Raw genomic sequence first — 13745 nt, forward strand, 5'->3', positions numbered from 1 at the left:
GAAGCATTGCTTTGCAACTCTAGGTAGAGTGTAGGTTCCAGCCCAGACAGACAAGCATTTCAGACACGGTTAGTTTGCTTCTATTTTTATTCCATTGTAGTAGGCTGTTTTACACTATCCTATCACCATCAAACTTACAGTTTTCAAGGTACAACATTATCTTTTTGTACTCCAGAAACGACAAAACAGTTACCTGAGCACTATTAGCAATCTGAAGATTAGTTTAGTCAGCAGAATAAGTCCACCCCCAGTGAAATGAGGACAGAACAATGAGCACTTTGCAAAGCCGTGAAATATTCACACATTGGTTTCATCCCCACCCCAGCAGCCTTCATCTAAACCATAATGCTCAGGCTGGAAAGAAGGCACCAAACCAGCTTCAGACAGCCAGGACACAGCAGGTGAGGAACACCAGAGTAAAGCAAGGCTGCAACAGTGGCGTACCTTGCAGCCAGGACAGAGGGTTGCTGAGAGAAGCCATGAGTGTGAGGGGAGTTGTGCAAAAAAACCTGTCAGATGAGCAATTTGAGCTGCAACGGCAGGGCTGTGCTCAAACAACAAGATGATGCTTGGACCTGGGAGGAGCGATGTTAGAAAAGCAACAAGCTGGGGCTGAATTAGTCAAGGGTTTCTGCACATTTGAAACCTTTCCAGATTAACTATGAAATACAGTGAAGTAACAGATCAACACTGGCAAAGAAAAACCCAAACCTTCCTTTGTTAACACTGCAGAACAATACAGGAGGGCAGTGGACTCCCCACACCAAGCAGCAGCCATGGTTTGGAGCAAGGGCTGCACAGTACCTGTAGTGCCTGGTGTCCCGAATGGGCCGATCGCTGCTGAGTTTGTCGCTCTCTAGCTGATTAAAAGCATGCTGGCGGTAAGGGTCTTCTCCGGCCTTCAGCAGCTTTGAGGACAAGTAAGCCTTTTCATCAAAACCCCTCCGGCTGTTCTTCTCTCCTTGGGGAGCCCTTGTCATCTAGAGCAGAGACAAGCATCAGAGCATCAGGGAGAGCAGCTGACTCATGTTTAGACACAGGTTATCAGTTCAGACACACGTACGCTAAGGCAGGTTGTTTGCCACACATCTGGAAGTGGCTCAGGTATGGGGGAAGGCAGGACAGGCAAGAGCTTGGAAAGGAAAGCAGGAAACCCTTACAGATATGGTGTTATAATTGCTTTCTCCAAGGAAAATTGCAGGCCTCGCTATCCTTACCAACTGAGTTTGGGATGAAAGCTGCTGTTCCTGATAGCACAGGCAGAGCCAAATTCCCTTTAGCACTTGTTACACAGAACGTGCAAGACTGCAGGCATTTGGAAACCCTTCCAAGCAACGTGGGTTTGCAAGCAGCCTCCAGCCAATGTGGCTGAAACACAGTATTTTGAGGAAAAACAGTTTCAGCCTTTTGGTAATCGCTATCACATACAAACACAGAGACAGCAGATTTAATAGGTTCCCTGCTGTGCCTTGCCCAGCTCTGCCCAGTCTCACAAAAGTCCGTGATAAAGTTGAAAGCTGCATATGACTGTACCAGTCCCATGCAAGAGCTAAAACACCTGGGCCATTCCTCTCCTAATTTTCCTGAAGACCATTCACTAGGGCCACTGGGAGGGAGGACAGGAACAGTTCTAGCCCACGCTGAACTCTTAGAAACAAGTTTTTGGTTGGAAACAACCTAGAAACTGTAAAATATCAACTTATAAAGCAATTAGGATTGTTTATACTACAAAAATAGTTTAACAAATTGTCTATAGTAGCCATTTGATAGACTAAATCATGAAGAAGCCATAAAATGCTCCCAGCCTTGTAAACAGAGTGCTGGAGCTCCCTAAAACTGCTGGGAAAGGCAGATTCTGGCACATCCACATCTGAGATCCTTCTGTGTAAAATAGTTTGGATACTCTCTAATACTAGGCTTGATCACATTTCTACCTCTAGTATAAGGCTCCTTTAGGAGTTTTAGAGGGCAAGAGACCAGGGACTGGTCCTCATTTTCACACAGCATTTTGGTTGAGCCATCTTAGTGGCTTGGGAAACAACTCAAGAGACGCAGCACTACACTTAGAAGAGCAAACATCTCCACACCTTTCTCCGAGAATGGCTACCCTGCAGTGCAGAAAGCCCTAGGAGAACCAGACAGTTGGGTAAAATGATGGCAAATGAAATTCAGCATAGACAAGTGCAAGATAATGAACATTAGAAGAAACAAATTGAACTACTCATGCACATTGATGGATTTCAAACGAACCGTGACCACTCGGGTTACAGATCTGAGCATCCCCATGGGCAGCTCAGTGAAAGCCCGCACTAGGTCCGCCGAGATGGGAAATACAGCAAATTGAGTGCACTGCAAATGGGACTGAGAAAACGGAAACCATCATGAACACTGTTATATGAAATCAGTGACAGCTCAGCAGCTGTGGCCAGAGCGCCAAGTTTTGTCAAACCAGACTCTGGAAGGAAGCTACTGGAGGATGAAGAGAAATTAAAGGTTAGGACTATTCAATTTGGAGAGAAGATGAATGAAGTCAGAAAAAAAATGAAGGTGGCCCATAACGTTATGCCTAATACAGGTCAGCCTGATGCTCAGATTTCCCTTTTGTACCATACAAGAACAAGGGAAATGTCCTTTCGCAGGAAAAATAAAAAAGCGCCACTATTTTCAACACAAAGAAACTTATTCAACCACTGCACAACCAAGCTCCTGCACATGGATTTACCCTCATGCAGGACTCCCATAGCATTCCATTCCGCCCCTCCACGCAGCGAGTGGCCTGCCCTGCCTTCCCCCCACCAGGGATGCCATGTCCCTGCCGCCCCTCGCAGCGCCCGTCGCCACAGCTCCAGCTGGGCACGGCACTGGGTCAGGGCAATGGCTCCGTTATCTGTACGGCTGCTTTCACAGCCTGCTGCCTACACTCTCCCTTGAAACTGTATTTTCAGTATGAGGAGGAAAATAATTACTTTAGTACCTCTAGAAATTGAAATGTTTTCTTCCTTTAATTCACACTAGCCATTTTGTCAAACTTAGCTTTCATTTCTCTTTTTCCTCTTGCCCTAGAACAATGCTGATTTATAGCAAAAGCCTGGCTTATCACGCGCCTTTAAACATTTTGTGGTCACTTGCTTGCCCTTTACTATTTATCTCTGTCTCCCCAAGGCCTGGAAAAACAACAGCTGGTTTTGGTTTATATTACCATGAACGTTGTGAAAAAAGCTGGAAGCAGCAACAATTCTTCAGGAGCCATTTTGTCAGGGCACTGCAAAGGCCAGGGGCTGCCCATGGCGGGGCTCAGGGCAGCAGGGCCTGGCAGCCAGGGCCCATCCCACTCTCCAGCCTGGAGCGGGACAGCGGGGCGGGGGGGGCACCGGCGCAGCCCCGGGCATCAGGCATCTCTCTGGGGATGGGCACCATGGTGCTGGCCCAGCAGGGCAGGGCTGTGGGGAGCTGCAGATCAGCCCTGTTGCAGCATCGCTGGGGCAGGGGATGATGGCTCCGGGACTCCTGGGCCATGGGCAGGGTGGAGGGAGCCCCGGGGGGCTGAAATGGGGTCTTGGGCCATGCGCGGGGGGGGGGGGGGGGAGAGGGGGGGCACCGGGGGGCTGAAATGGGGTCCTGGGCCACGGCAGGGTTGGGGGAGCCCTGGGGAGTGGGCAAGGACAGGAAAGCCCATTAGTGCCCTCAGGGCCATGACACATTTAAACTTGAACAACTAGGGGTTATCCCTCTAGATACTATGGTTCTCACATATACATCAAATTTAAAAAGTGGTAAAAGAGCACTAGAAATTAATTATCTGTTAATAACATTTATAATTTTTATCTCAGCCAGTATCTCTTTGTGCTCTTAAAACAGGGAAAAGGGAGGATTGGGGGGATGATAGCTCAGAGGGCCTAGCTTCAGCTTCCTGACAGACAGCTAATCAACAGGTAATCAACAAGTAATCAAACAACTGCTCTGTGAGCACCAAGAAGATAACAAGGTACTAAATAGGAGCCAACTGAGATTTGTCAAGAGTGCATCATGTCAGACCAACCTAATTTTCTCCTGTGATTGAGTAATCAGTCTTAAAGGTGTGGAGATGCAGTAGATAGATACATCATGACTTTGGTAAGGTTTTTGATAGGGGCTGATTTGTTATTAGCAACCAGAGAAATAATAGTCTAGATGAAACTAATGCAGAATGGGTGAAACTGGTTGGAAAGCCACCATCAGAGCAGAATTAGCAGCTGTTCACCATCAGAGCAGAGGGGGCCTGTGGTGAGAGCAGGACTTAGGGGTTTGTTCTGGATCCAGCGCTATTCGGTATTTTCATAAGCACCTTGGATATTGAGACAGACTACATTTATCAGATCTGTAGGAGATCCAGCAAAAGAGTCACACATGTTAGGGAAAAGGATTAGAATTCAAAATTATCTCAACAAATGGGAAAAAAAGTCCAAAAACAATAAATACAATTCAATAAGACCTCTACAGTTCATCAGGTCTGTGTTAATACAAAACATGGAAGAAACAGCAAGGTAGCAGCTCCTCAGAAAAGCCCTAGATACTACAGCTCATTACAAGCAAACAACAACAAAGCCCAATAAAGACAAGAGACCAAACACCATCCTGAGGGGAGCCCAGACAGCTATGAACAAGCCTGGCAAAGTGAACATAAAGTTTATCTTTAAGGACTGACTTGCTTTATCAGATTCTTTTCCTGGAATATAGATGTTTGACCACAGGACATTTTTCACTCTTAAGTGAAAACATACTTGACAGGAGTAGCACAGGTTCTCTGAAATAGTACTCAGTCCCCTGCCAAACCCTGTGAGGAGGGCGGACTGACCTCCACCCCCTCTTTCCTCTCCCTTCACATTAACACTTCTCACTTGAGGAAGAAGTCAATGTAAGCACATATGGGCTTTGGGCATATTAAAGGCAGAGTATGTACAGCTGAGCACAGAGTTAAGACTTTTACTGCATCAACAGGACAGTTCATACTTGTAAGTTCTCTATGCAGCTACACACCCTATATCCCCATGCCTGAGGCTGGAACAACAGGTGGGAGTTATGGGAGCAGAAGAGCCCAGTTCCTTCTGACTGATGCTCTGTGATAGACCAAAAAAATTTGCTAGATGAAAGCAGAAATAAAGATGAATAGGCACTGGAAATGTGAGTGTCTAGACTAGGGATTAGCAAAGTAGTTTGCACAAATTAAGGTTTGTCCCAAACATTGCTGAGACCTCCAACACAATTCGCATACCAACATTTCAGGAAATATTGTAAACCTTCTAATCTCATTTCACCATTTCTCATTTTCACGTACGCTTTTCCCTTTCAGTGACAGAATGGACTGAGTTTCTCTTCTGCTGTTGACAGCACATTCTTATTTGTGTTTGGCATGGTTCAAGAGACCAGAAACTAAGTAGTGAAATTAACTTTGTAAGCAAGAGATTAAGGGAAAGGAATTAATGCCATGCACATCTATGACAACTTGAGAGGCTCATTTCTCAACTAGCACAGTGATATTCCTCTCTAGGCCTGATCTCTTGTAAAATAGCAAGGCTATAATACAGACAGTGCCACTCACCTCTGTGCGTTGTCACTGTCGGCCACCAGACACAGGCACGCCAGCTCCAACGTTGTGCAAACAGCCACTAAAACCAGAGCAGCTGGGGACTTCAGGTCTCAAGATACCTTTTTGTAACAGCAGGCTTGGCCAAATTCAACAAGGATAACCATACTCCAGTGCTCATGAGGAATCACTACTTAACTAGAGTAAGGTATGCAAAACCCTCAAAGGTAAGTGCAGTTAATAATTTCACAGTTACTATGAAATTAGTCCAACAGCAGTTTTATATGACAGGATGTATATTTTGCAGCTTTTGCATATCTTTCTTACAAGTATTTAGCGCTAGTACAACAACAGCACAACTGGAGCAGGGGGCTGCCATGCTTTCCTTTTGTTTTAAGCTCATTTTCATGATTGTGTCAGCTCTGTCAAGTCCCAGGACAGAAAAACATCATTCACAAGCCATCTCCAGAAAGTGTCTTTCCCTGGAAGAACTAACTGACCAGGAAGGTCTACTGATGAATATGGACATGATGCAAGCCAGGGAGTAACAACCTAACCGAACCTTCCTCCCTCTCAAGGCCCCCCTATGATTTATCCCACTGCCACAGCCTCACATACTGCGACAGCCTCACATACTGCAACTGCCACGATCCCCAACCCTGCCAGCACCTCCATCCCACCAGCCCTGCCGGTCCAACCCCCCTCAGCAGAGGTTTCCCTTCTGAACAGCTTTAATGCCAGCTTCAACACACTGAGTTGAGATACAACCTTGCTGGCTGAGCAAATCCTCTTCTCTCAGAGCAAAGGCCAGGGCCAAGTCACCTCTGTAAACCACAGTGGAACTGCTATCACCTCTGTAAACCACAGTGGAGCTGCTGGGGCCCACACAGTGTGAAATTTTTCTCTGTGGGCTTGCTCTACTCACTCCATATGCTGTCCCAGTGACCTGAAGACAAGTCCCAGGGAGGATGGGACAGCACCACCACCACCTGCAATCAGATGCTGGGGAGCACAACAGTGCTTGGGGATGCTACAGAGAATATGCTGGCACATAGATGGTCTATGAATGGCACAGAGCACAGGCAGGGCAGGACTGAGAGCTGCAGCAACTCCCAAGAAATTCCCAGGAGATCCTGCTTACCTAGGGAGCAAGCTACTCTTGATGGGCTGAACCTGCAAGATATCATCTCTTGAATACCTATTGCCAACAGCATTTGTTTTAGAAGGTGTCTTGCATTTCCAGTTAGGTTTAGGAATCCCAGTGTGCACATGGCTCTTGTTATATTTCATGAAGTAGTCTGTATACTTCTCTGAAAAATTGCTCAAAATACTTTAAGAGAAAAGGCTGTGCCTGACAGCACAGGGCCTATTTTATTCATGCTTTGTTTAACTGTGTAAAGCATTTTAAATGTGGTTTAGGAACCACGCTCTTATGGAACTTCTGTTATGAAATGTTAATAAAAATTACCACAGTTAAATCGAACCATCTCTGTTCTTTGAGAAGTGCAAGTGCTGACAGGAGTTCAGAGACTGATTTGAATGTTTTGGTTGTAGCTTGCACAAACTGGAGTAACACAATGGAAGCAGCAAAGCAACTTGAATTGATCAGTTCCCACACTAGCTAATTGGTCACAAGAGATTTTCTACTGCCATCAGCACTGGACAATCTTGAAGCCTGCTGCCAGTTCCAAACTGAGCTGGAGAGACCAGTGGTGGGCCCCCAGCAGAGGCTATTTTGAATGCCCTCTGAGAAGAGGCCATGGTTGCCAGCTCACAGGGTTTCTCCAGGCCCTGTGACACAGCTGTAGTCACCAAGGGATGATGGAGGCGAGAAGTAGGGAAAGTCTGCTGGGGCTCGCTTAGCAGCACTGCTGCTTGCCCAAGGTACCTCTCCACCTGCCTATTCTTTTCCACTATCTCCTGGCATTCTGTGCATGGAAAGGCAATTCTCTGCCAGCTGTGCAAGACTGTATCTCTGCTCTCTTCTGGTTTAGCCCTGAGAAGCCCTTTCTCTCCAACCCTGCCTCATGGCTAGGAAGTCATGGGATTCCACCAAACATTTTCTGTTTTGTTCTTCTCTTCTTCCCTCATAGTTTTGTCAGACATTCAGCTGTTGACAAGGAAAGTGACCTCAAGTATCTGGCCTGAAAAGGTGGAAATCCTGTATAAGGCAAGAAAGGAGAAGCAATTATTTTTCTGTGTTTGGTTTCCACAGCAATGTTCTCCCCACACCCATCAATTTTTGGATGCTACTTTCAGAGCCTCCTCCAAGGGACACAGAAGACGGCACAGTGTTCTTCATGTTATTGCCTACAGCCTGGGTGAGGTGAACATCACACTCTCCTATGATGTGTGACACAAGCAGACACGGGGTTTTAGTGTGAAGAGTTTAGAAACAGGATGTTGCTGACTTGCAGGTCACAACAGTGTTTTGATAGACAAGGCTTGGCCACTACCTTTCAAGCAGACTTACCATTGTTTGACAAGCTCATTTTTTGGGCAGTTTTGGGGAAGAAAGTAGACAACACAAGAGAGGAAAACAGTGTGGAGGAAGTTTACAGGGGGAGCAGCAAAAAAAAAACCAACCAAAAAACCAAGAGCAATTAAGTTACTATCTGTCATGAGTGGTTCTCCAATAGCTTCACACACCACTGCACTCATCCAACTTCTCAGCATATGGAAAGGTGGTGTCTGTCCTACCATGGTCCCAACTCCTTGCTTTCATGTCTAAGAACTCACAATCTTGCTTCTGAGGCAGCCATGTGGCCTCTGCCTAATGATCCTACTCAGCCATCTCGTTAGTGTCTCTGTGGACAAACATCCTTGTGGTATTTCATCCTGATCTTGCATGTCCTTGTCTACAGAAGGGAAGGGTGCTTCCAGGAAGCACATGTGGATCACTTTGCCCTGGTCCCAAAGGTCTGCAAAGCAGCATGGATTGACAACTGGAGGACAGCCAAAGCGCCAGCATTATAGCACACATCAGTCTCATTCATTTTGCAGACAGCAGCCCTGAAGAGTGCAGGGTACTCGCTGCCATGCTGGTTATATGAGCTCAGCATCCTACTGCATGCAAACCAGTCACTTCCACATGCAGTGACTGGCTCCAGCATGAACCAACCCCTCTCTGTCCATGCATAAATCCTGGCTACTTGAATTCCCCTCTGAATACAGTCCTAATGTATATTCATTGTAGAATGGCAACCTGAGAAACTGGAATTTATTATACAACTTCACATGTGACAGGCGCACAATGCTATCAGGTATCATGCTCTATTGCTGGCCAAGACAGATATAGCATATACATATATAACATATAGCAGGAGATGACTGCTATAAAGTATGTCCATCTTTGACCCAGCTATGTAATCCTGAATCCTTGAGCAGTTAGCAAGGGATCCTGCAAAGTTTTCTGGCCCAGCTGCCCAGAGGCAGGAAGACATTGCCCGTAACTGGAGGGAGGGGACATGATGCCCTGGGGGCATCCTTCTAGTCTTTTGTTTTCAGGAGTGTTGAATAAAGCCAAGCAGTGGAAGCCAAAAGGGCTTCAAAGACAGATGCCTGAGGGCACTCTCTTCCAAACAGGTCTGAGGAAATGAGCCTGCTCAGAACGGTGGAAAACAAGACCCCAGATGAGGTGAAGCAGTTGCCAAGACCTATGTCTTCCCTCAGTTTTAAGCCTAACGCACACAGATATCCCTTACGGAAAATTCAAAAATTATATTACAATTTTTGTTTTTAATATATTTATGACATTCACATACACTGATTTTGTATAAACACCCACATGTCCAGACACACATACATCTGGCTTCTATGTTTGTTTGATCTTCATCTCATTCCCTGGAGTAAAGCCATTTTTTCCCTATTTGGCAAATTTTGTTGTGACACACACACATACATTTTCGCTGATAGAAACCTTTATGCTTTTATATTTCTCTTCAGGAGAAAAACAACGTGGAGAAACCCCTGAAAAATAGTGAGGGGATGGTCTTAAAAATTATTGAGCACCAACATGAGAGACGGGGTTGTTTTTCCCTGAAACAGCACTTGTTTTCCAAGCATACTTCTCTCTATCTGTAAATATCCACGACAACATCTGGTGTCAGGGAGAAGACAGACATGACAGCACACTCTTTGAGGTAAGGGACTAGGCAGTTCATGCTGGCACCCCCACCATAACGGCAGCATTGTCAGAAAGAGATCCCAATAGGTAGCTGGGGAGATAGTGCCTCTGGGAACGAAGGTCTTGCACAGAGAAAGCTGTCTGCATTCAGACATCTGTTTAGTATCACATAGCAAACCTCCTTAGCAAAAGCAATCTAGGTTACTTACTGTATCTAGGAGTACTGCTCTGCTAAAGGTTATACATACACAGTTGGTAAAAGTGTGTTTTGAGGTCCTTCAGAGCGAGAAAAAGGCTCTATAGGAAGTTGCACTTTTTCTCCTGAAAAGTATCCAGGTCTTTACAGACATTTAAATATGTAAAGAATGTTCCTGCTTTCCAAGTGATTTTGAATTATTTAAACAAAGACTAAAAAGACACAATGTTTTGTTATCTGCCTTCTAAGTGTTAGATGCTCAGTGGCCATTTAGACATTACCTGAACCCTGATTTATAGCATCTGTATCAAGACAGATGATGCCCTCATGATTACCTGGTAGCACCTATGAAGCAAATAAGACAGTTCAAACGAGAGTGGTCTAGGTCTTCATTAAATATATCAGTCACATAAATTGTGTCTCTCTATGCCCGCTCCCCCACCTATGCTGTCAGCACAGACACAACATGTATGTGGCTCCTGTGCTGATGTACTAATCTATTCCCTTTGAACTGAAGTGACCTACATTCAGCCTTTTCCTCCCAGTGAATCACAATTGTCTAGAGTGACAGATGCCGCCACAGATATTTTCACAGAGGAGAAAGCAACTTTAGACCTCATAAGCTGCTAACGTAGTCAGTAGTGAACTAGTTACCTAAGAGATGAGCAGAGGTTGGCTAGCACTGAGGAGCGGGCACTGCTCACCCAAAGCCTTAAAATATTTAATTATATTAAGCTTGGGGCTCATTTTCTTTGCCTTCAAGATCATGCTGTAAGGGCTTCTTGCTAAGGCTAGAGAAAGGAAGTTGAAGTACCTTCTTAATCATTCATCCTCAAGAGTTAGAGCTTTAAAGGGAGATTAGATTAAGAATAAAATAGAGTGGGTTTGCAATTAGCCAACATTCACACTCCACAGAAATACTGTGCACATGCACAGCTGAGCCAGGAGGACAAGGGGACTTTTCACACCCCCATCAGGGACAAACCCAGTCCCACAGTAGGAGCTAGGAATTTCTCCCCATCTTCCAGCAAAGGAACATTTTTCCCTAAAATGTTTGGGGTTTTTTTAGTGGGTCTTGCTCAAACGGTCATGATTTTGAATATTACCCAATTCCACACAAACTCTCTCCTCTCTCCCCATGTTGATCACCAGGTAGATCCTGTTACAGCCTCTCACCAATAGCTGCACCACGCAGGTGGGAAGCCGGGCGCATCCTGCAGACGGAGCCAGGTGGCAGACTGGCCTCAGGGAGCCACACTCCTGCCTTTGTGCCAGCTGGGGTACCATGCTGCTCCCAGAGGCTGGCCCACAGCCCCAGACCCTGCACCGAGCTCGAGCTCGGAGCTCGTCCTCCCAGGAAATAACACCTGGGGAGCACGTGACCTTGACGAGTCAGATAATTTACTGTGATGCTCCACACAGCTCTTCTTCACATTAGCTTTTGAACATCACACAGAAAAGCTCTTGGCGAGACATGCTGGTTGGGAGTTAGCCAGGCCCAATATGAAAATGCAACTTATCTGTAAACCAACAACCAAACTGGCATTTAACAGAGTGACTTAATATAACTCCTCATGTCGCTGCTGAATCATGACCTGGTTTCTTAGAGAAGTTCAGGAATGACCTTCAGCTCACAAAGCGGACTTGTATTGCAGAGGTTTGAAGCCATGAGATCTATCCCCAGGGACTGTACTGGTACTCTTTCTGTAGTGACAATAGCGATGGTGCATACGTATCCATGATTTATTATGAAAATGAGTCCTTCTGCACAAGACCTTATTCACTCAGATATGTTCTCTGCCACGCATTCAGCCCTGCAACACGCAACATTGTCTTCTAATAGTGGAAAAACTCATTGTCTATTTGTCAGTGAAGATTTGAGACTATCAGGCCGTTGGCATTTTGTTTAGGAGCCAAATGATATTCCATTCTAATTGATTAATTTTTCAGTTACTGCATTGCTCCAATTCCAGGACTCAGCAATCAATTTGAACTGACAAGACCCTCAGAGCCACACTCTGCTCCTGCTTGGCTCTCCATTTGCAAAGGCATTAAATTCACCTCCCGAATAGCAAATTTAATCGAGGATGGTGCATACCAATGAAGAATTATGAAATGGGCTCATATATGCCTGTCAAATATGAAAAACCCCTGTGTTACGCTATGCAGGCCTCTGTCACTCTAGACTTCAATCACATTATTAATAGAGGCCTCCTCCACAGCCTCTCTGCTCTGCCATTTAATCACTGTCAACTAGGAAAGAGCTGGGCATATAAGGAAGAGCAGAGCCATCACAAAAATGCACGCATCTGACAGTCTTGAAATACACTCAGGACAGGTAAGGCCAAAACCACTGCTCATGGAAAAATGCACAAGGCACATGGTCTCCCCATGCACAAAGCGCTATGGTCGCTCACACGGCCACTCGTCTCATTCTGCAGGTGCAAACTGCGGCAAAATCAAGTCAATGATTGCAATGGATCTTTCAAATCCATTACTCTGTCAATCCCCATCGAATACAAAGGGCAGCCATCATCTGACTCCGCACACACAGTGCTCACAGCTCTGGTGCGAGTCTCGTATTGTAAGGTCATCTTGTAAAGATGCAACTCCTGGGTTATGTTGTTAGGAGAACTCACAGTTTTTCTTTAGAAAGGATAATTTTTTGCCTTCATAGTTGCAGAAGAGAAGAAGGTGTATACCTAGAAATGCAAAACCTAGAAGGTGAAGATAAAGGACGCAAAACTTGATTTTCAAATGAAGTAATGTTTGAATGTTTGTGGTCAGCAATAACAATGCTACAGAAACCTTGGGCTATAGCTGGCCTGGCTAAAGTCTGATTGGGCAGATTTTGGCAGCTGCTATTTCTGAGTTCATTTATTAAAGATATGTCTGACATTTTTCTCCACATATTCAACTAGTGAGGTTTTGCCCAAATTTCATTTTCAGAAAGCTCCCAGAGCCCTGCAGTCCAGTCCCACTTTCCTCATACCACGCAAAGACTGCGCTCCTGACAGCCTCCCTCCCCACGGCTGGCTGGCTGGCTCACAACCCAGCCACCAGCTCAGAAGTTTCCACTCTGCAAGCAAGTTTCCAAACTAAAAGTTCATGCACGTGTCATAAGAAAAAATGTGGGTGTCTGCTTCGGGTAGCTGGGGCTGTGCCCCTAACCTTTTGCTTCCCCAAGGAATGTTGTGTGAGTATAACTGATGCTGTCAAGGAAGACAGTTTTCCCTTCTCAAGACCTATCGGATGCATTTTTTTAAATTCTCTCTTCCAAAGTATGACAGCTGAGTATAACCAGTAGGACTCAGTGAACTCCATTCACATCTTCAGGCAGCGGAACAGCCCAGCTACCTCCCATTGCCTAGGAGCACCAAGCAGGTGCATTTTTCACTACACAGATTTATTTCACCAAAGAGAGAGCACAGCCCCAAAAAGTCACTGGTGCTGGGATGGTCAAAGAATCTTGCCCGAGCCTTCAGCAGCCTTCCTAAATATGAATGAAAAATAAAACGTAGATACATTCAGTCCTGTCACAGCTCCATGAAAACCATAGGGTTGCTCATGAGGATGAGCTCTGCTCAGTGAGGTCTGCTTGCTCCTCTCTGCAGAAAGCAGCACGAAACACAGAGGCATTGTTTGTGTTCAGAAGAACACGATGTAAAAATTTAAGTGTGCTGTAAATTACTAGTGAAATCCAGTGGCAAAATTCCCAGTCACCTCAGCAGGACAGGATTTCAGCCACAACAAAAAATATAAACAGAGAGAAACAAACACACACAGAGTAAGCACACTCATGACTTCACTACGATCTACTGGAAAAATCAAACTGTTTAACACACTGAACTTACCCTTCT

General features: G+C 45.5%; 1 protein-coding gene across 4 annotated transcripts in view; it reads right to left on the minus strand.

Moving 5' to 3' along the window:
• The window catches only part of GALNT16 (polypeptide N-acetylgalactosaminyltransferase 16), a 78218-nt gene that overhangs the window by 37546 nt on the left and 26927 nt on the right, over positions 1-13745 (minus strand). For 3 of the 4 annotated variants that reach the window (XM_054827634.1, XM_054827633.1, XM_054827635.1), the window contains exon 2: positions 805-980. In XM_054827634.1, the coding sequence (XP_054683609.1) occupies positions 805-980 (176 nt within the window). Of the gene's footprint in view, positions 1-804; positions 981-5578; positions 5610-13745 lie in introns of those variants that run through there. The other variant, XM_054827636.1, reaches the window with a different exon arrangement.

The sequence above is a fragment of the Grus americana genome, chromosome 5 (assembly GCF_028858705.1).
Source record: "Grus americana isolate bGruAme1 chromosome 5, bGruAme1.mat, whole genome shotgun sequence".
Taxonomy (NCBI): Eukaryota; Metazoa; Chordata; class Aves; order Gruiformes; family Gruidae; genus Grus; species Grus americana.